The 21,415-nt window shown below is 49.8% G+C and overlaps 2 protein-coding genes across 6 annotated transcripts in view; one reads left to right on the forward strand and one right to left on the reverse strand.

Annotated features, from left to right (window-relative positions):
• Nucleotides 1-5,030: 5,030 nt before the first annotated feature.
• The window catches only part of LOC132389694 (NACHT, LRR and PYD domains-containing protein 3-like), a 53,374-nt gene continuing 36,989 nt past the window's right edge, over nucleotides 5,031-21,415 (reverse strand). For all 5 annotated transcript variants that reach the window (XM_059962255.1, XM_059962252.1, XM_059962253.1 and 2 more), the window contains 9 exons: nucleotides 20,169-20,340; nucleotides 20,005-20,070; nucleotides 17,085-18,852; nucleotides 13,707-13,793; nucleotides 13,381-13,551; nucleotides 13,055-13,225; nucleotides 12,732-12,899; nucleotides 12,031-12,578; nucleotides 5,031-5,418 (listed from right to left, as the gene is read on the reverse strand). In XM_059962255.1, coding sequence (XP_059818238.1) covers nucleotides 12,491-12,578; nucleotides 12,732-12,899; nucleotides 13,055-13,225; nucleotides 13,381-13,551; nucleotides 13,707-13,793; nucleotides 17,085-18,852; nucleotides 20,005-20,070; nucleotides 20,169-20,340 — 2,691 coding nt within the window. In that variant the 3' untranslated portion in view covers nucleotides 5,031-5,418; nucleotides 12,031-12,490. The remainder of the gene's footprint in view (nucleotides 5,419-12,030; nucleotides 12,579-12,731; nucleotides 12,900-13,054; nucleotides 13,226-13,380; nucleotides 13,552-13,706; nucleotides 13,794-17,084; nucleotides 18,853-20,004; nucleotides 20,071-20,168; nucleotides 20,341-21,415) is intronic.
• LOC132389692 (uncharacterized) lies at nucleotides 5,412-11,808 on the forward strand. The gene is made up of 2 exons (XM_059962250.1): nucleotides 5,412-8,829; nucleotides 9,373-11,808. The coding sequence occupies exons 1-2, from the start codon at nucleotides 8,033-8,035 to the stop codon at nucleotides 11,669-11,671; spliced, it is 3,096 nt and encodes a 1,031-aa protein (XP_059818233.1). The 5' UTR covers nucleotides 5,412-8,032; the 3' UTR covers nucleotides 11,672-11,808.

Here is a 21,415-nt window from a genome sequence, read left to right on the forward strand (position 1 = left end):
ATTCTCGTCTTGGGGCTGGAAATATAAGAGGCCTTGGGTTCGAGTGTAGGGGCGGGTTCCTCTTATTAGTATCCTGTCCTCGCCTCTGTGGTGTAAGTCAGGCCGTATTTGCCGTTACCCTGAGGCTGAACTGTTCCTTTCCCTTCTCCTTCCTTCTGTATACCTTGGCTGAAGCCTTGCCCTGCAACCTGTGTCTGGAGCCTTGTCCTGTAACCTGTGACTGCAGCCTTGCCCTGCAACCTGTGTCTGGAGCCCTGCCCTGCAACCTGTGCCTGGAGCCTGGCCCTGCAACCTGTGTCTGGAGCCTGGCCCTGCAATCTGTGTCTGGAGCCTGGCCCTGCAATCTGTGTCTGGAGCCTGGCCCTGTAACCTGTGTCTGGAGCCTGGCCCTGTAACCTGTGTCTGGAGCCTGGCCCTGTAACCTGTGTCTGGAGCCTGGCCCTGTAACCTGTGACTGGAGCCTGGCCCTGCACCCTGTGTCTGGAGCCTGGCCCTGTAACCTGTGTCTGGAGCCTGCCCTGCAATCTGTGTCTGCAGCCTTGCCCTGCAACCTGTGTCTGGAGCCTGGCCCTGCAATCTGTGTCTGGAGCCTGGCCCTGTAACCTGTGTCTGGAGCCTGGCCCTGTAACCTGTGTCTGGAGCCTGGCCCTGTAACCTGTGTCTGGAGCCTGGCCCTGTAACCTGTGTCTGGAGCCTGGCCCTGTAACCTGTGACTGGAGCCTGGCCCTGCACCCTGTGTCTGGAGCCTGGCCCTGTAACCTGTGTCTGGAGCCTTGCCCTGCAACCTGAGTCCAGATAAGAACCGACTTTCGTTGTTTGGAACTTTCTCCTTATGTCCTCGCCTTCACTAGTTAGATCCGGCTGTTTGCCGCAACCTAGCGTTGGGAACTGTCTCGTCGTGTGCAACTTCCTGTGTATGAGTCCCGGACCTACATCCGGTTTCCAAGGAGGGGTCCCGGCTCTGTGTTCTGCGCTCCTGTTCTCCCTCGACCATGGTTCTGCATTCCTGTTCTCCCTCGACCAAGACCAAGTCTGACCTTCATGTCCTCGTCCAAGTCTGAGATTTGTGTCCTCGTCCAGCCCAGGAGTCCCGCGTTCTGTCCCCACGTCCAGTCCTGTTGCCTTGCCACTTCTTGACCACGCCGGGATCCGGTGTCCGAGCCCGAGTCAAGGTATAGGTTCCGGGTCCCGGCACCGTCTCTGAATCGGAGTCCTTGTCCAGGTTCAAAGTTCCTAGTTCCTTGTCCAGGTCCCGCTTTTCTAGTCTAGTCTTAGCCCAGACCCAGCCCGGCCCCTGTATCCTAGTCTCGTCCAGGGCCAGCGTCTTGTGCAGCGTCAGTTCTTCCCCACATTCCTTGCTTTCGAAGCCCCTAGTCCTGTCCCTAATAATTCAGTGTCTGTGTCTTGCATTTGGGTCCGTCCGTCTTATGACAGAAAGAGAGTCGAGACAGTCCAGGAAATAGTATATCAGTGAGTCTTACCTCAATGGTTGGTAAATTGATGAAGAAGATCCTGAGAGGCAGGATTTATGGAGATTTGGAGAGTTATCATATGATTAGGAGTAGTCAGCATGGCTCTGTCAAAGGCGGGTCGTGCCTTACGAGCCTGAATGAATTTTTTGAGGATGTGACTAAACACATTGATGAAGGTAGAGCAGTAGATGTAGTGTATATGGATTTCAGCAAGGTATTTGATAAGGTAACCCATGGAAGGCTTATTGAGAAAGTAATGGACATAGGATCCAAGGGGACATTGCTTTGTGGATCCAGAACTGTCTTGCCCACAGAAGGCAAAGAGTGGTTGCAGACAGGTCATATTCTACATGGAGGCCGGTGACCAGTGGTGTGCCTCAGGGAATTGTTCGCTGACTCCTACTCTTATTGATTTTTATTAATGACCTGGATGAGGAAGTGGAGGGATGGTTTAGTAAATTTGCTGATGACACAAAGGCCAGGGGAGTCGTGGATAGTGTGGTGGTCTGTCAGAGTTTACGGCGGGATGGGATAGTAAGTTCGTTGATGATACAAAGGTTCAGAAAGAAACATTAACCCACCCACCCACACACGCCGAACTTCACAACTCGGAACGGCATCCCGATCACTGAGCCCCAAGAGCCTCGCCATGCACACACGCGAACAAAAACATCGACCCCAAACCCCGTTTCCCCCGCGATAATCGAACAATAACATGGATCGCAAACCAGCCGTCTCCTCACAAAACAAGAGGGAAAGCAATGTGTAAAAAACACAGAATATATAAAAAAAATTATAAACGCGTGAAAGTCCACAGTGCATGAACGCAATGGTGCAATGCATAACGCAGAAACACGTTAGCAACTTCCTTCGTCAATGAAACGAGAAGCCTTCCCGCCTGCTGCAGAGAGGCTCACAGCGTGACAGACTCGTGTAACTTGACACAATGAAATAGAAGGCAGCAGTACTCACTGACCACAGTTCAAATAACAACTAGCAAATACAAGTGCTAGAGCAACCAAGTAGCCTAGTGCTCTCTGACTCGTGTCAACAAACAGGCCACGGCAAGGTCGGTGGCGCCGTTTCTACGGCCAGATCTGCAGGGATCTTCTTGCATGGCCGAGCAGGCTCAACCGTCCACGTGACCGACTCCTGCTCCTGTTTTTTTTAACGTTAATATGTAAGAAAGAGAGAGGTCTGGAAAAAGAGAGGAATGGGGAGAGAGGATAGAGATAGAAAGGGAGAGAGTGAGCTTCGGAATAGACGGAAACAGAGAAAAAAGAAAAAATAATTCGCTCCCTGGACAGCAGAGAGGACTTTGCTCTTTCAGCACCCCTGGCAATGCATTCCACAGACCCTCCAATCTGTGTTTAAAAAAAACCTCTGGAATCCCCTGATAATTTCCTACAATCACCTTTAAATTATGGCCCCTCCTATTAGAATTTCCGCCCTGGGAGAAAGGCTCCGCCTGTCCACTCTATGTTACCTCTTTACCATCTTGTATACCTCTATTAAGGCGTCTCTCATCCTACTTTCATCCAAAGAGAAAAACATTCAACTGCTCACTTTACCCATAACGTATCGTTTCTGATTCACGCAGCATCCAGGTAAATCAACACTGTGTCTTCGCTAAACTTTCCTAATTCATCGTACAAGGGATTGATCAAATGTGAGCACAATACTTCAAGGGTGCTCTAATCGAAACTTTATGCAACATGGGGACAAGGCAGGGACTGGGTATTGATAGTGAATGATCAGCCATGATCTCAGAATAACGGTGCAGACTCCAGGGGCCGAATGGTCTACTTCTGCACCTATTGTCTATTGTCTATTAACTCGCAAGCTCTGAATTCAGTCTCTGACCAATACAGACAAACACACCAACCTTTGACAAAATGGAAGAATGCTATCCATAGAGGGGTAGAGAGGTTTATGGGGTGGCAGAACAAGGAAGGTAACTACTTAATAAAACTATCAGCAATCGTCACTTCCCTAACACTGCCTCACATCCCTTCTCCCTCGGTAACGGCCATTTCGCCTCTCCTCTCTCGGTCCCCAGCATGGATTAGAGCAGAGCTCAGGTATAGGCCATGCCAGGGCTAAATTCCAACCAGTCCAGTGCTCTAACCAGGGCAACGCAAAGAGCAGGCTATTGAATTCTCTCTGCCATGAATCTTTTGTTTCACATGCAGCAGTGATGGCTACTCAGGCAGTTCTCAGGTAGTGAAACAGACATATGACATGCCGGCCTTCATCGGTCAGGGCCGGGAGTGCACAAGTCAGAAGGAGAGAAGCAGGAAGTATTATTCTCAAAGACAGAACAAGCCAATTCTAGACCATGACTAAAATCTCAGAAAGGATGTGCTAATAATTGGAAAGTGTTCAAAGGAGTTTCAGGAAATGATTCCAGACCATTTGATGGGGAGGCGGCTTCTCATTGAAGCCTATCGAATGTTGAAAGGCTGTGGCAGACTGAGTGTGAAGAGGAGGTTCCCTATACTGGGGACCAGAGGGCAGAACCTCAGAATAGAGGGACATCCATTTAAAACTGAGATGAGGAGTATTTCTTCTGAGATCAAAGTAAACTTTATTATCAAAATACATACACGTCACTATATTTTGTTTTATTACCACAGTACATATATGTCACCACATCATTCTGAAATTCTTTTCCTGCAGGCATGCACAGCAAGACTAAAGAATAATAACTATAAGGATAAGTTAAAGAACCACTAAAGTGCAGGATACTACAAACTGTGCAACTGCAAATGTGAATAACTCTCAATAAGTGACGAGAAAATGAAGTAACAAGATAAGGAGTCCTTAAAGTGAGCATTGGTTGAGGAAACATCTCAGTGGATGGGCAAATGTGTCGTTTTTCGGTTTGTTCAAGAGCCTGCTATCTATAGGGTAATAGTTTTTCTTGAGCCTGACGATGCGAGCCCTGAGGCTCTTTAACCTTCTACCTGGCAACAGAGAGAAAATAACATTGCCTAGGTTGTGACAAACTTTGAGGATCGATACTGCTTTTCTATGCATTTAACATCATCATTCCTACAATCCTGATCAGAACGTTACAGAACCGAGGCTCTGTATCCCGCTTTGTAACTGGATCTTCGACTCGCCCACCAGAAGATCACAATCTGTGTCTAAGAGTAATAATATCTGCTCCCTGTTGACGATCAACATTGATGCACCTCAGGGATGTCTGCTTAGCCCACTGCTCTACTCTTTCTGCATCCACGACAGTATGACTAAGCACAGCTCAAATACCATCTATAAATTTGCTGATGGTACAATTGTTGGCAGAATTTCAGATGGTGACAGAAGGGCGTACAGAAGTGAGATATTCCAGCACATTGTGTGGAATCACAGCAACAATCTTGCACGAAGCGTCAGCAAACCACAGAGCTGATTGTGGACTTCAGAAAGGGAAACGTGAGGGAACATAGAACTATCCTCACAGAGGAATCAGAAGTGGAGTGAGTGAGCAATTTCAAGTTTCTGTGTGTCGACATCTCTGAGAATCTAACCAGAATGCACACATTGATGCGGCTATCAAAAAGTGAAGACAGCTGCTATATTTTTTTCAGAGATGAGAAGATTTGGTTTGTCAACAAAAACACTCAAAATACGACTACAAATATAACGTGAGGAGCATTCCGATTGGCTGCATCACCATTTGATATTGGGAGGGGGAGCGACAGTACAAGATCAAAATAAGTTTCAGATAAAAATCTTCAACTCTATTATGAGTACTCGCCTTCTTAGTATCCAAGAAATCTTCAATGAGCGGGGCCTTAGAAAGGTAGTGTTCACGATTTTGCACCACCATCACCCAGGACATGCCCTCATCACACTGTTCCTGTCGGGAATGAGGGACAATAGTCTGAAGGCACACACATCGCAATTCAGGAACAGCTTCTTCGCCTCTGCCATCCTACTTCTAAATGGACAATGAACCCATTAATTGCATCACTTTTTTATTATTTTTTTGCACTATGTATTTTAACTCAATATCTGATATACATGTATTTAGTATAAGTCTGTATTTGTTTATTATCTATTTCATTGTCCTGCTGCGGTACAGTTTTTTTTTTGAAAACTTTTTTTTATTGCATTTTTAAGTAGTTACAAAGTAAAGTGTGAAAAAAATGTATATAACCCTTACCCCCTCCCCCCTAATAGCCCTATAGAAAAAAAAAGAGAAAGAAAGAAAAAAAAAGAAAGAAAGATTGCCTGGTTGTTGGAAGATCCCCACATGTTCCATGGAATTCGTAATAACTTTAATATATATATTTATTTCTTTCCCCAAATAACCAATTGTTTCATCTTCAGAGCATCTATATATTTAATCCTGTCTTTTGTAAATAAGGGCTCCAAATTTTCAGAAATGTTTCATATTTATCTCTTAAATTATAAGTAATTTTTTCTAATGGAATACAGCCATAGATTTCTTTCTTCCAAGAGTCTATACTTAAATATGTATCCGATTTCCAAGGAACTGCAATAGCTTTTTTGGCTACTGCCAGTGCAATTTTTATAAATTCTTTCTGATATTTATTTAGTTTGAGTTTCGGTTTTATCCCTTCAATATCACCTAGTAAAAGTAATATTGGATTATGAGGAAATTGTGTTCCTGTAATTTGTTCCAGTAAAAGTCTTAAATTTGTCCAAAAAGGTTGAATTTTAAAGCAAGGCCATGTCGAATGTAAAAAAGTACCAGTTTCCTGGTTACATCGGAAACCTGGTACAGTTAACAAATTTCACGAAATATGCTGATGATATTAGACCTGATTCTGGATTTGATATATTTAAGTTGAGATGGGGCAAATGCAAAGGAGATGACAGGGGCAGTCTTTTTTAAACAGAGTGTGGTGTCTAAGATGGTGGTGGAGGCAGAAACATTACAGAATTTGAAGAGGAGTTAAGCAAGGTACATAATTTTACAGAGTGTGGAGTAAGATTTCAGGGAGATTTTTCATTTTAACAGAGAGTGCTGAATGCCTAGGATGCCCTGCCGAGGGTGGTAACTGAGGAGTTACATTAAGATCACTTAAGAAACTCAGATAGGCAGGTTGATAACAGAACAGTGACGGGATATGTGGGTTTGGAGAGAGTTGGGGAGGCGGCGAATGCAGGTCGTGGGAGGACGGGCTAGGAAAGCGCAAAGGGCAGGTGGTGTGATGAGCGCGGGATTTCAGAATCACGTGGAGATTGCAGCAGCGATTAGCGGACAGAGTGCGGGGCTGGAAGATGAGTTTCTGGGTGCTGTTGTGCGCCGGCAGCAGTCAACTCAGGTAAATGTTTTTCCTCAAATGAGCCTCGACCCGACACCAAGACAGCAAGTTAGAACGGTACCCGATTCAATCACAGTCACACAATTAACTAACCGGCGACAGGTTGATAAATCAGTCCCATTTCTCTCTGCACCGGGGCAAAGATGATTCTAAAATCACACTTTGGGCAGTGTCTGAGATCGCTGCAGATCCAAGGTCACTCATAGGATCTTTTGTCAGTTTAACATCACTTTATCTGCCAGACTGCGGAATGCACCTCTGGGAGCAAAATGATTCCCTATCCAGATACTGCCACCCGTAAAACAGTTGTCCTGGTCTGGGCTCCTAGGGTCTCCCTGTCAGGAACGGCGACAGGATTGGACGCATATGCAGGATGCAGGCACTGAACTACTAGGGGTATGACAGAATGGGGATGCCATGGCATGCGAGTGGTAATGCAGGCAAGGCAGGAGGATCCCAGAGTTCAGGCGAGGACAGAAGATTCCAGAGTTCGTGGCCGACGGGAGAGTTCTCAGGGCGAGCTGCATGGGTCCCAGGCAGGGCCGCCTCCCAGGTGAAAACACGGAGGCCTGGGCAAGGCGCGGACACCTGCGCAGGTGCGGGGAACAACCCATGGGAAACGAGGGGAGGAAAGAGTATGAATCCTCGGCGGGCGGCATGGATCCCGAGCAGGGCCGCCTCCGAGGCGGAAACACGAAGACCTGGGCAGGTGTGGGGCAAAACCCATCAGAGGTGAGGGATATGAAAGGACAGAACCACCCGTATGGTAATGGTGACGGACTGGCTTACCCAACGGGGGCAAGGGACTACAAGGGGCAGAAGCACTCGAGGGGTAAAGGCGACGGCCTGGCTTACCCAACTGGGGCAAGGGACAAGAAGGGGCAGAACCACTCGAGGGGTAAAGGCGACGGCCTGGCTTAATAGACAGAGGCAAGGGACAGGAAGGGGCAGAATCACCTGAGGAGTAATGGCGACAGCCTGGTTTACCTGATGGAGGCAAGGGAACAGAAGGGAGCTGGGTCCAGGGTGGGCTGTAGGACAACCAGAATACACCAGAGAATAGGGAGAAGCAAGCACAAAGCGCAAAAGCGCGTGCAAGGCGGATACAGCTGAACAGCGGGACCAGCACACACGAGTAAAGCAGGAAAACAAGACGAACCTGGACAAAACAGATACTGAGGAGGCCGGCAATCAGGACAGAACAAGATCCGGAGACGGCGGACCAGGTACCGAGCAGGATTCAGAGCTGGCGGACTGGGTATGGAGCAGGATTCAGAGCCGGCGGACCGGGTACGGAGCAGGAATCAGAGCGGGCGGACCGGGTACGGAGGAGGATTCAGAGCCAGCGGACCGGGTATGGAGCAGGATTCAGAAACGGCGGACCGGGTACAGAGCAGGATTCAGAGCGGGCGGACTAGGTACAGAGCAGGATTCAGAGCCGGCGGACTGGGTACAGAGCAGGATTCAGAGCCGGCGGACGGGGTACAGATCAGGATTCAGAGCCGGCGGACCAGGTACGGAGCAGGATTCAGAGCCGGCGGACTGGGTACAGAGCAGGATTCAGAGCCGGCGGACCAGGTACGGAGCAGGATTCAGAGCCGGAGGACCAGGTACGGAGCAGGATTCAGAGCCGGAGGACCGTGTACAGAACAGGATTCAGAGCTGGCGGACCGGGTACAGAGCAGGATTCAGAGCCGGCGGACTAGGTACAGAGCAGGATTCAGAGCCGGCGGACCAGGTACAGAGCAGGATTCAGAGCCGGCGGACGGGGTACAGAGCAGGATTCAGAGCCGGCGGACCAGGTACAGAGCAGGATTCAGAGCCGGCGGACCGGGTACAGAGCAGGATTCAGAGCCGGCGGACCAGGTACGGAGCAGGATTCAGAGCCGGTGGACCAGGTACGGAGCAGGATTCAGAGCCGGAGGACCAGGTACAGAGCAGGATTCAGAGCCGGAGGACCGGGTACAGAGCAGGATTCGGAGCCGGCGGACCGGGTACAGAGCAGGATTCAGAGTCGGCGGACCGGGTACAGAGCAGGATTCAGACCGGCGGACTGGGTACAGAGCAGGATTCAGACCCACGGACCGGGTACAGAGCAGGATTCAGAGCCGGCGGACCGGGTTCAGAGCAGGATTCAGAGCCGGCGGACCGTGTACAGTGCAGGATTCAGAGCCGGCGGACCGGGTACAGAGCAGGATTCAGAGCCGGCGGACGGGGTACAGAGCAGGATTCAGAGCCGGCGGACCGGGTACAGAGCAGGATTCAGAGCCGGCGGACCTGGTACAGAGCAGGATTCAGAGCCGGCGGACCGGGTACAGAGCAGGATTCAGAGCCGGCGGACCAGGTACGGAGCAGGATTCAGAGCCGGAGGACCAGGTACGGAGCAGGATTCAGAGCCGGCGGACCAGGTACGGAGCAGGATTCAGAGCCGGAGGACCAGGTACGGAGCAGGATTCAGAGCCGGAGGACCAGGTACGGAGCAGGATTCAGAGCCGGAGGACCGGGTACAGAACAGGATTCAGAGCCGGCGGACCGGGTACAGAGCAGGATTCAGAGCCGGCGGACTAGGTACAGAGCAGGATTCAGAGCCGGCGGACCAGGTACAGAGCAGGATTCAGAGCCGGCGGACGGGTTACAGAGCAGGATTCAGAGCCGGCGGACCGGGTACAGAGCCTGATTCAGAGCCGGCGGACCAGGTACGGAGCAGGATTCAGAGCCGGAGGACCAGGTACGGAGCAGGATTCAGAGCCGGAGGACCAGGTACGGAGCAGGATTCATAGCCGGAGGACCGGGTACAGAGCAGGATTCAGAGCCAGAGGACCAGGTACAGAGCAGGATTCAGAGCCAGAGGACCAGGTACGGAGCAGGATTCAGAGCCGGAGGACCGGGTACAGAACAGGATTCAGAGCCGGCGGACCGGGTACGGAGCAGGATTCACAGCCGGCGGACCGGGTACAGAGCAGGATTCAGAGCCGGCGGACCGGGTACAGAGCAGGATTCAGACCCGCGGACCGTGTACAGTGCAGGATTCAGAGCCGGCGGACCGGGTACAGAGCAGGATTCAGACCCACGGACCGGGCACAGATCAGGATTCAGAGCCGGCGGACGGGTTACAGAGCAGGATTCAGAGCCGGCAGACCGGGTACAGAGCAGGATTCAGAGCCGGCGGACGGGTTACAGATCAGGATTCAGAGCCGGCGGACCGGGTACAGAGCAGGATTCAGAGCCGGCGGACCGGGTACAGAGCAGGATTCAGAGCCGGCGGACCGGGTACAGAGCAGGATTCAGAGCCGGCGGACCGGGCACAGATCAGGATTCAGAGCCGGCGGACGGGTTACAGAGCAGGATTCAGAGCCGGCGGACCGGGTACGGAGCAGGATTCAGAGCCGGCGGACCGGGTACAGAGCAGGATTCAGAGCCGGCGGACCGGGTACAGAGCAGGATTCAGAGCCGGCGGACCGGGTACAGAGCAGGATTCAGAGCCGGCGGACCGGGTACAGAGCAGGATTCAGAGCTTGCGGACGGGGTACAGAGCAGGATTCAGAGCCGGCGGACCGGGTACGGAGCAGGATTCAGAGCCGGCGGACTAGGTACAGAGCAGGATTCAGAGCCAGCGGACCGGGTACAGAGCAGGATTCAGAGCCGGCGGACCGTGTACAGTGCAGGATTCAGAGCCGGCGGACCGTGTACAGATCAGGATTCAGACCCACGGACCGGGTACAGAGCAGGATTCAGAGCCGGCGGACGGGTTACAGAGCAGGATTCAGAGCCGGCGGACCGGGTACAGAGCAGGATTCAGACCCACGGACCGGGTACAGAGCAGGATTCAGAGCCGGCGGACCGTGTACAGATCAGGATTCAGAGCCGGCGGACCGGGCACAGATCAGGATTCAGAGCCGGCGGACGGGTTACAGAGCAGGATTCAGAGCCGGCAGACCGGGTACAGAGCAGGATTCAGAGCCGGCGGACGGGTTACAGATCAGGATTCAGAGCCGGCGGACGGGTTACAGATCAGGATTCAGAGCCGGCGGACCGGGTACAGAGCAGGATTCAGAGCCGGCGGACCGGGTACAGAGCAGGATTCAGAGCCGGCGGACCGGGCACAGATCAGGATTCAGAGCCGGCGGACGGGTTACAGAGCAGGATTCAGAGCCGGCGGACCGGGTACAGAGCAGGATTCAGAGACGGCGGACGGGTTACAGAGCAGGATTCAGAGCCGGCGGACCGGGTACAGAGCAGGATTCAGAGCCGGCGGACCGGGTACGGAGCAGGATTCAGAGCCGGCGGACCGGGTACAGAGCAGGATTCAGAGCCGGCGGACCGGGTACAGAGCAGGATTCAGAGCCGGCGGACCGGGTACAGAGCAGGATTCAGAGCCGGCGGACCGGGTACAGAGCAGGATTCAGAGCCGGCGGACCGTGTACAGAGCAGGATTCAGAGCCGGCGGACCGGGTACAGAGCAGGATTCAGAGCTTGCGGACGGGTTACAGAGCAGGATTCAGAGCCGGCGGACCGGGTACAGAGCAGGATTCAGAGCCGGCGGACCGGGTACGGAGCAGGATTCAGAGCCGGCGGACTAGGTACAGAGCAGGATTCAGAGCCAGCGGACCGGGTACAGAGCAGGATTCAGAGCCGGCGGACCAGGTACAGAGCAGGATTCAGAGCCGGCGGACCAGGTACAGAGCAGGATTCAGAGCCGGCGGACGGGGTACAGAACAGGATTCAGAGCCGGCGGACCGTGTACAGAGCAGGATTCAGACCCACGGACCGGGTACAGAACAGGATTCAGAGCCGGCGGACGGGTTACAGAGCAGGATTCAGAGCCGGCGGACCGGGTACGGAGCAGGATTCAGAGCTTGCGGACCGGGTACAGAGCAGGATTCAGAGCCGGCGGACTAGGTACAGAGCAGGATTCAGAGCCGGCGGACCGGGTACAGAGCAGGATTCAGAGCCGGCGGACCGGGTACAGTGCAGGATTCAGAGCCGGCGGACCGGGTACAGAGCAAGATTCAGAGCCGGCGGACCGGGCACAGATCAGTATTCAGAGCCGCGGACCAGGTATAGAGCAGGTTTCAGATCCGGCGGACCGGGTACAGATCAGGATTCAGAGCCGGCGGACTGGGCACAGATCAGGATTCAGGGCCGGCGGACCAGGTACAGAGCAGGTTAAACCTGCTTCAGAGCAGGACAACCCCACAACTGGGCTCAGTCCCTGAGCCCCTTATAAACAACTGCCCCCTAATAGGTGACAGGTGTACCTCCTTAAGCCCAGATGATCCAATAGCACCGGAGCAAGACCCGGAAGGCGGGCTCCGGACCGGACCCTAACAATCCCAGTCATAACTGCATTCAGACATCCTGTGGAAGTGCGATGCTGGACAAGAGACGGAATCATGTCCAGATGAAGAGTCACAGACTACAATATCGATTGAACACTTTTCCAAAGATACAGTATCTAATGTGTATTCCATAGATTCCAGAGATGCTGTGTTCCATGGATTCCATCGTTGCTCCATTATTTTGTGTGCATTGTTACTTGATTGCGGGACAGTCTCTGATGTCTCAGAGTGTTCCACTGACACCGGTGTCCATCAGGACGGTGTGGGATGAACCCCGCATTGTGGCCATTAAAGGGGAGGGTGGCCAGTAAAAGGGACGCCAGGAAATCGGCCAAAGCATCCCCATCACGAGGTCTGGGATGTTCACACATTAGGATGTTCAAAGGTCCACTCTTACTCTGGCTCTGGGCACCTGCAGAGATCTCAGTTCGTTCTTCCCAATCCAACTGAACTGATTGTACCGCAGCCTAAAACAGTTGGGAGAACAAAGATGAAATAAACATAAGTTTCAGTAACAGAACGGGGGTTAACGTTTCAACAATATTCACAGACAAATATCACCAGAAAACCCGCGGATCCGCTGATATTTTATCACATTGAACATTAACACAAACACTCACCAGATCTGCACCAGACTCGGGAAGGTCAGTATGAGGCGGCGGAGAGCGGGGACAGAACGGTCTGTCAGCGAGTTTGATCCCAGGTCTAGTTTCGTCAGTGATGGGTTTGTACTGAGAGCGGAGACAAGATCCTCGGCACCAGAATCTGTGAGACCGACATTGTACATCCTGGAGATGAGAGAGAGCGAGGTTGAAGGACACAAAGAGACAGGACACGGTACAAATGCCCAGTGTTTATCAGTAACACAATTACTGATCACATTAACGTTCAAAGTCAGACACCCAGTGACTTTAAACACAGTCTACCAAAATCTGCTACTTACTCCAGTTTCTGAATTTTACACTCCAGGTTCCTCAGAGCCGCAGAGACCAGTTTCACTCCTGGATCTCCCAGTTCATTACCACTCAAGTCCAGCTCAGTCACTGATGGGTTTGCACGGAGGGAGGAAACAAGATCCTTGGCACCAGAATTTGTGAGATGGACCTTCCTCAGCCTGGAGATGAGAGAGAGTGAGGGTGAAGGACACAGTGAGATACGAGACGGTACAAATCCCCAGTGTTTATCAGTAACACAATTACTGATCACATTTATATTCAGTGTTAGACACCCAGTGACTGTAAACACAATCTCCCACTGTCTGGTACTTACCACAGTGTCTGTATTTTACACTCCGGGTTCCTCAGAGCCGCAGACACCAGTTTCACTCCGGAATCTCCCAGTTCATTAAAACTCAAATCCAGCTCCATCAGTGTTGGGTTTGTACAGAGGGAGGAGACGAGATCTTCGGCACCAGAATCTGTGAGACCGACATGCCACAGCCTGGAGATTAGAGAGATTGAGGGTGAAGGACACAGAGAGACAGGAGATGGTACAAATCCCCAGTGTTTATCAGTAACACAATTACTGATCACATTAATGTTCAGTGTCAGACACCCAGTGACTGTAAACACAATCTCCCACAGTCTGGTACTTACCCAAGTTTCTGTATTTTACACTCCGGGTTCCTCAGAGCCGCAGACACCAGTTTCACTCCTGAATCTCCCAGTTTATTCGCCCCAAGTCTAAACACAGACAGACAAATTGATGAACAAAGTTATTCAAACCGTGGGTCTGAGGGAATTTCTCAGATATTTCAGGAAACATTAAACCCTTCAGAACGGAGTTGCCATCACCGGTCACTCAATGACCAGCTCCAGTGTATTCACCAAATGTCGGTAATTTAGTCAGTCGATGTGACCCTGTAAACGCCCCACAATCATTCTCTGATGATTAAACAAAGAATGTTCAGGACATAAGATGATCAGTTGGAGCATCATTGAAGGATGGGCAGAAGTCCCACAGTATGGAGGAGCTGTGGATGAGAAAATATCAATGAGGCGGCGTGAGAGACGCCCACCAGCATAATGGGAGGACAATACGGAAGAGAGATTCCATGAGGAAGAGGGTTGGAAAAGAGAGTTCCCAGTTGAGGAATGGAGTTGGGGAAAGTGAGAATCCACAGGAGGATGGGGAATGGGGAACTGATCTCACAGGACGAAGAGCGACGGGGAAGAGTGGTCGGAGAGGAGCATGCAGGAAGCAGGAAGAGACATCATACAGGAGGAAAAGAGATGGGGAAGAGAGGTCCCACAAGAGGAAGGGGGAGGGTGAGAGAGGATGTGATGCAGATGTAGATTGCACGGATGGGGCAATACTGAATTGAAACACATATTAAAGAGAAGAGTTGCCCACATGGCTCTGGGTGTCATGTTGTGAGCAAAGACAAACAATGGAGTGATGGAGATAGTGACACGTGGACAAGGAAGGGAGAGGACGCTCTCACAAAGGTATTACTCTAGCTCGGAAAGGGACCTCTCTTGTTCTTCATTGGGAAGAGGGACTGAAGCTCCGAATCACCTGCTGCAGTTAGTGTCGGTCTGGGCATCGGTAACAGTGAGAAGGAACGTTGTCAATGGACGTGTCACAGGCAGAGAGAAACACGGCCATTCCTGTGATTTATTACCATTAAACCAATGGCCATTGTTCACTGATCTGATGAAGTCTCCAAAATCCCTTCATATGAACCCACAAAACCCTTCCATCCTTGAGGAATTGCTGACCGATTCGCTGGTCATTTAGAACATAGGACATAGAATTCTACAGCACATTACAGGTCCTTCGGCCCACAATATTTTGCTGAGTAGGGAACCTACTCTAGAAGTTGCCGAGAATTCCCAACCGCATAGCCGTCTATTTTTCTAAGTTCCATGTACCTATCTTAGAGTTTGTTAATAGACAGGTCTGGCTCCACCACTGTCGCTCGCACTGCATTCCACTCAATCAACATTTTCTGTGTGATAAAGTTATCCCTAACATCCTCTCTGCATCTATTCCCAAGCATCTCAAAACTATGCACCGCCTCGTGTTAGCCATTTCAGTCCTGTACCTATCTAAGAGACTCTTAAAAGACCATATTGTATCCGCCTCTACCACCCACTACTCTTTGTGTGAGAAATTTCCTCTGACCTCACCCTTTTAGCTACATTCAATCACCTTAAAACGATGCCCCATATTGTTAACCATTTCAGCCCTGGGAACAATCTCTGGCTATGCACACGATTAATGCTTCCCATTATCTGATACACCTCAATCAGGACACATCTCATCCTCCGTCGCTCCAAGAAGAAAAGGCCAAGTTCACTCAATCTGTTCTCATGAGGCATGCTCCTCAATCCAGGCAGCATCCTGAATGTTCCCTGAAAATTTGCCACAGTTATGCGATGCATTTCCCTGAGAATATCTGCTCTCAATTTATGCTCCCATGTAAGTTCCTGCCTAAAAGCATCATATTCCCCTCTACCCCAATTAAATATTTTCCCAAATTGTCTCTGCTATCCCTCTCCAGCGCTATGGTAAAGAAGATAAGAAATGTGATTATTACCTTCAAAATACTCTGCCACCATGAGATCTGACACCTGAGTATGTCCATTTCCCAATACCAGATCAAGTACATGCTCTCCTCTAGTTGTTTTATCTACATTTTGTGCCAGGAAGCCTTCAGTGCAAACTCCAGTCCATCGAAACCTCTTGCTCTAATGGAATGCCAGTCAGTATTAGGAATGTTAAAATCACCCATCACAACAACCCTATTATTATTACACCGTTCAAGAATCTGCCTCCCTATCTGCTCCACGATGTCTCTATTAATACTGGGGCCAATAAAAAGTTGAGTTATTGACCCCTTTCTGTTTCTGACTTTGACCCACAATGAAAGAGTAGATAATCCCTCCATGACCTCCTACTTTCCTGCACATGTGACACTATCTCTAATTAGCAATGTCATGCCCCCACCTCTTTTGACTCTCTCCCTGTCACTTTTGAAACATCTAAAGCCTGGCCCACTCAGCAGCCGTTCCTGCTCCTGAGACATCCAAGTCCCTGTTATGGCCACAACGTCATAGTTCCATGCATTGATCTTCGTTCCAAGTTCATCCGCCTTGTTTATGATACTCCTTGCATTAAGACAAACACATTACAAACGAGCAGGATGAGGGCAGCTTTGCTTTATATTCTTCCTATCCTTCCTCAGAAACTTTGTACAAGCTGCCTCTGAATGTGTGCAAACCGCCTCATTCTCTGCCTCTTCGCTTCGGTTCACACCGCCATGAACATTGATTATCAAACCTCCCCAATAGCATCAGCAAATCTCCCCGTCAGGATTTAGTTGCCCATCAGATTCATGCGCAACCCTCCCCTGGTTTACAGGTCACACCTGCCCCAAACGAGGTCCCAAAGGTCCAGAAATCTGAATCCCTGTCCCATGCTCCAAACATTCAGCCACACATTTATCGTCCACCTCATTCTATTCCTATCATCACTGTTGCGTGGCACTGGCATCAAACACAAGATTATTAACCTTGAGGTCCTACTTCTCATCTTCCTTCAGAACTCCCTGTATTCTACTTTCAGGGACCTCTTCCATCTTTCTGCTTACATCTTTGTAAACAATGCATACCACGTCCAATTTCAGGATATTTTGGATGTTCAGAATGTCACAAACCCTAGCATCTTGAAGACAAACTGTGTTTCTTTTAGGAGCTCACAGAATTGCCTATATATTCCTTAAGTATAGAATCTCCTATTAATGCTGCCATTCCCTTCCCCCTGGTTGCTTCCCACTGGTTGTCGTTCCGCACAACGGTACTGAGAATGGAGTACTTATTGTTAAGGGAGATGGCCACAGAGGTGCTCTCTGCTGCCAGAGGCTCTCCTTTCGTTCTTGTCACAAGCTTGACAGTCTTGTTTACTCCAGTGTTTTTTTCCCAAATCCTTTACTATTCAAAAAAACATAAAGGAGAGAAAAATTAAGTTACCTCAACACCTGACACTTGTGTAGCCCGGGTCCCAGACGTTGGATTCCTTCACACTGAATGTGGCAGTCCCACAGGTCGAGGTGTTTTATTGTGTCACAGAAGGTGATGATATGACCCAGGACTGCGCAGTCTATCGGGGTCAGAGTCATTCCACGAAATGAGAGTGAATCCAAAGATCCTAGTGTGGCCTGAGCCAGCCCGCTGTTTTGAGACTCGAATAGGTAGTGCAATGTGTCCAGGAGGCGCCTTTTACCAGCTTCATTCCATGTGTATCTAACCTGGCGTTTAAACTCCTCCTTCATCCAGTCAATCACTCGGCAGGTTGTTTCATGAGGAAATGGACCCAGAAACTCCTCCAGGCCCCGAGCTGTCATTGGGTTGGAGAGACCAGCAACAAAACGGAGAAATAGCTCAAATCGCTCATCTGTCGTGTTGTGGGCTTCTGTGAGGAATTTCAGGATGTCCCTGGGATGTGGATTCAGGAATTGTGCGACTGCCGCTACAAACTCTTGGATGGTGAGGTGTGGGAATCTGTACACCACGCTCTGGGCAGAATCCTCTCTCTCCAAAAGCTCCATCAGGAACCCGAACAGGAACTGGGAAGGCTGCAGATTGAACTTGATCAAATCTCCGTCTGTAAAGATAGTCTTCTTCTCGCACACTCCTCTGAAGGCCATCTGACCAACCCTGAGTATCACATCACGGGGGTTCTCAATCTCACGGCCGTGGTTTTTCAGGACGTTGTAAATATAGTAGGAGTACAGTTGGGTGATGGTCTTGGGAACTCGCTGCGGGTCCCTGACTCTTTGTGTGAAGAAGGGTCCCAGTGCCAGAGCGAGGATCCAGCAGTAGGAGGGGTTGTAGCTCATGGTGTACAGTATCTCGTTCTCTTTCACATGTTTGAAAACAGCTGCTGCAACGGTCTGATCTTCAAAATACTTCATGAAGTATTCCTTCCGTACCTCACCAACAAACCCCAGAATTTCAGCCCAGACACTGATCTCTGCCTTTTCCAAAGAATGTAGTGAAGTGGGGCGGGTGGTCACCAGCACTGAACACCCTGGGAGCAGCTTGCCCTGGATTAAACTGTACACAATGTCAGACACTTCACACCACCACTCGGGATCTGGACACCGGTGCCTGGGTTCTGTATCTCTCCGACTGTCAGCAAAATCAATTTTGTCATTGAATTCATCCAAACCATCGAATATAAACAGCAATCCCTTTGGGTTCTTCCAGACTTCTCTCAGGAAATTCCCAAAGTAAGGATACTGATACAGAATCAGTTCCATCAGGCTTTTTCTGCCGTTAATGGAGTTTAAATCCCGGAATTTGAAACTGAAGACAAACTGGAATTGCTGATATATTTTCCCTGTGGCCCAGTCATAAACAATCTTTTGTACCATTGTTGTTTTCCCGATCCCTGGGCCTCCGGCTACTGCTACCGAACATCTTGAACTTGGTCGGGCGAAGAAACCCTTCGATGGGGCCCGAAAACCTTGTGAGTAACTTTTCAGAAACAGATGATTAATGTGGATTTTCTCCAGCTCTCTGCGGAGAAGTTTCTCTCTCCACTCCTCATGGTGTCTGCCTCTTGCCAGCAGCTCAGTTTCCACCATTGTCTCATCTCGAACAGTAGAAATGACCGTGAGCTCAGCGTATCGATCAACCAAAGGGAAAACCTTCACCTTCTCCCTCATCAGAATCGTGTACACTCTCAGTGTTTCAGTTTGTGCCCGCAGAGTCTCCTTGTGTTTCCTCTGAATGTCTTAGGACACAAAAAAAAAGTTTGTAAGTATCTATTCTAATGTTCCTGAGCTTTCCAACACATTTACTCTCGGAAAGGCTTTGAAGAAGTTCAGATAAAATTCTGATATACCGTGCTGAAAATAAATCCTTGAGCAAAATAATTTCCCCGCCCCATTGGCTTGACATCTTTCCTGCAAGTTACGTTTGCAACCCCTCCCCCAACCCCAAGAGGTCAACGCACACAGTCCTGAATAGTTAACTGCTGTGTTTGTACATCGAGTGTCATACACATTCCCTTCACCGGTTATCTTCTGACCTTATTAACCAGCTCCACAAACACTCTGCTCCTTCACTCCTGTGTAGCACATGACCATACATTCATCAATGTATCAGCATTTGCAATCATCACAACGGTGCTTTCCAGACACCACTCTCCAGGTTAAAAAATAAAGAAAACTACTTGTGACATCCCCCATTATTGCCCCTTATATACAATAAATGCCAGGTTCCCGCTGGAGTGTTATTAATTTGGAAGCGTCAGTGCATAGTTCGCTGAAAGCGGCATCTCAGGTAATTGGGATAGTGAGGAAGGCATTCGGCGCATTGACTGCACGTTGCAGTTATAAGATGTTGTTGGGGACTCATGTTTTCAGACTTGGTCACGTTGTAATAGTAAAGAGAATGTATTCCTTATCCAGTCTGAGCCAGACAGGGTATTAAAGTCTTTATAAAATTTCCACAGCCTCCTGTCCTCTGAGGACCCGACATATGGAGAGGTGCTGAGTCACCGCACTGCTGAAGAATCCCAGGAAATATACGTTCTGGATGCAGTGATATTAGACTTCCTAAGCTGGGATTCGTGGTTCCAATTGGATCCCTCTGCCTTACTTCAGGAGTTGGCAACTCTCAGGACTCCTCGTCAATGCTGCCGTACACGGAATTAGCAAAATTGCTTCGTTCCCTGCAGCCGATCAATGGACATGTCCCCGACGGTTCAGCTCAAAAACTCCAAACCTGGCCTGGTGCTTGTGGACGATGGCAAATCCAAATGTGTTTCAGTCCTCCAGACACATCAACACAAACCTGACGCCCAGATTCCGGCAAGAGCTAAACAGGGGCATATATTCTCAGGGCGAAATAAAGACTTTGAGATATCCTTTCAATCACTTACCTTGCAGATGCGCGGGCAGTTCAGATAAACTCCACTCCATGTCCATGTAGGCAAACTGGCCGTGACCTGTTCAAACAGATTAACCTGCATGAAGTCTGTTCTGTGTAATACTGTAAATTCATCAGCATTTACATCTGTAACACACAGTGTATTGTTCACCGTACCTCGTTCCCGTATTTCATTCAATATTCTGCTCAGCTTCGGTAGATGGTGATGTAGTTTCACAAAGGATCCCCACAACACCCTCCGGGCCCCGGAGCCCTTCTCCATCACCAGATCCAGGAGGAGTTTGGAAGCGCCCGCTCGATTTCCCTTCTCCGCGAGCTCAGTCACACGCTGTAATGAACAATGGGAAATATATTGAGGAGCGGAGGGATGGGTACAAATATACCCTGAACGTGGACTGATACAGCACATACTGCTCCCAACAGATCACTAACAGCCACTGGAGTGTTCAAAGTGGAGGAAAGGTTTTAAAAGAAGAGAGTGGGGTCGGACATCATCTTCTGAATGTCACTGATTGCGGGGAATCATCCGCTTCGCAAGTTTTAAGCAGAGCACACATAGCGTGAGTGAGTCAGAAATAGAGTGGGGAGTTGAGGCTTTGAGTCAGAGAGGGTTCAGTGAGGAGAGGCAGAGGCTTTAGGTAGATTTTATATAGTATTTCCCTTTCCTTTTTAATGGTTAGAACAGTGAGAATACCAGACAGGATAAGGGACAGCTATTCATATGGCTGTGGCAAGGCAGGGAGACCTCCAGGGTCCCCGATGACTACACCTTCAGGAATTTTATCCAGCTGCAGCTTCTTATAGACTGTGCTCAGGAATTGGACCTGCAGCTGGATGAGCCCAGGATAATTCGAGAGGCTGCGAGGTTGGCTCACAAGCGATACAAGGAGGGAGCTATACCCAAGGCGGAGGACACAGGAGGGGGAAAGGGGATAGACAGCCACTGCAGGAAACCCCTCTATAACAGGTATACAGCTTTAGTTGCGGAGAGTGACCTAGCAGAGGAAAGCCACGGTGATTATATCTGACTCTGAGTTTCGTTTTGTGAATCAGAAGAGTGAACTGCACTAACAGGGGAATTCAATGGTTAGGAAAACAGGCAGGAGATTACTTTTGACGAGAACAATATTCCTGGATGGTATGTTGTCACGGCCAACGATATCTCGCATCAAGTCTGAAGCTTTCTTACGGTTACGGTGAGCAGCCCGCAGTCGTGGTCCACAAAGACAAGAGTAGGGAGTGTGATGAAGTTCTGCAAAGTTAGATGCTAAACTGAAGTGCTGTGTTCTCAGGATTGCTACCCCTACCACGAGCTAGTGAGGTCTAATGTTCGGATGTCTGGACTCTCTTCAAAGGAAGTTGGGCCTGGACAGAAGTGATCACTTTACACCCGAACTGGAGGG

The sequence above is a fragment of the Hypanus sabinus genome, unplaced genomic scaffold, assembly GCF_030144855.1.
Source record: "Hypanus sabinus isolate sHypSab1 unplaced genomic scaffold, sHypSab1.hap1 scaffold_628, whole genome shotgun sequence".
Taxonomy (NCBI): Eukaryota; Metazoa; Chordata; class Chondrichthyes; order Myliobatiformes; family Dasyatidae; genus Hypanus; species Hypanus sabinus.

Excerpts from the sequence above, each read along its gene's own strand:
- LOC132389692 (XM_059962250.1), top strand. The coding sequence starts at position 8,033 with ATGGAGCAGGATTCAGAGCCGGCGGACCGGGTACGGAGCAGGAATCAG. Across the intron at positions 8,830-9,372 it reads GATTCAGACCGGCGGACTGG|GTACAGAGCAGGATTCAGAG; the intron begins GTACAGAGCAGG and ends CCGGCGGACCAG.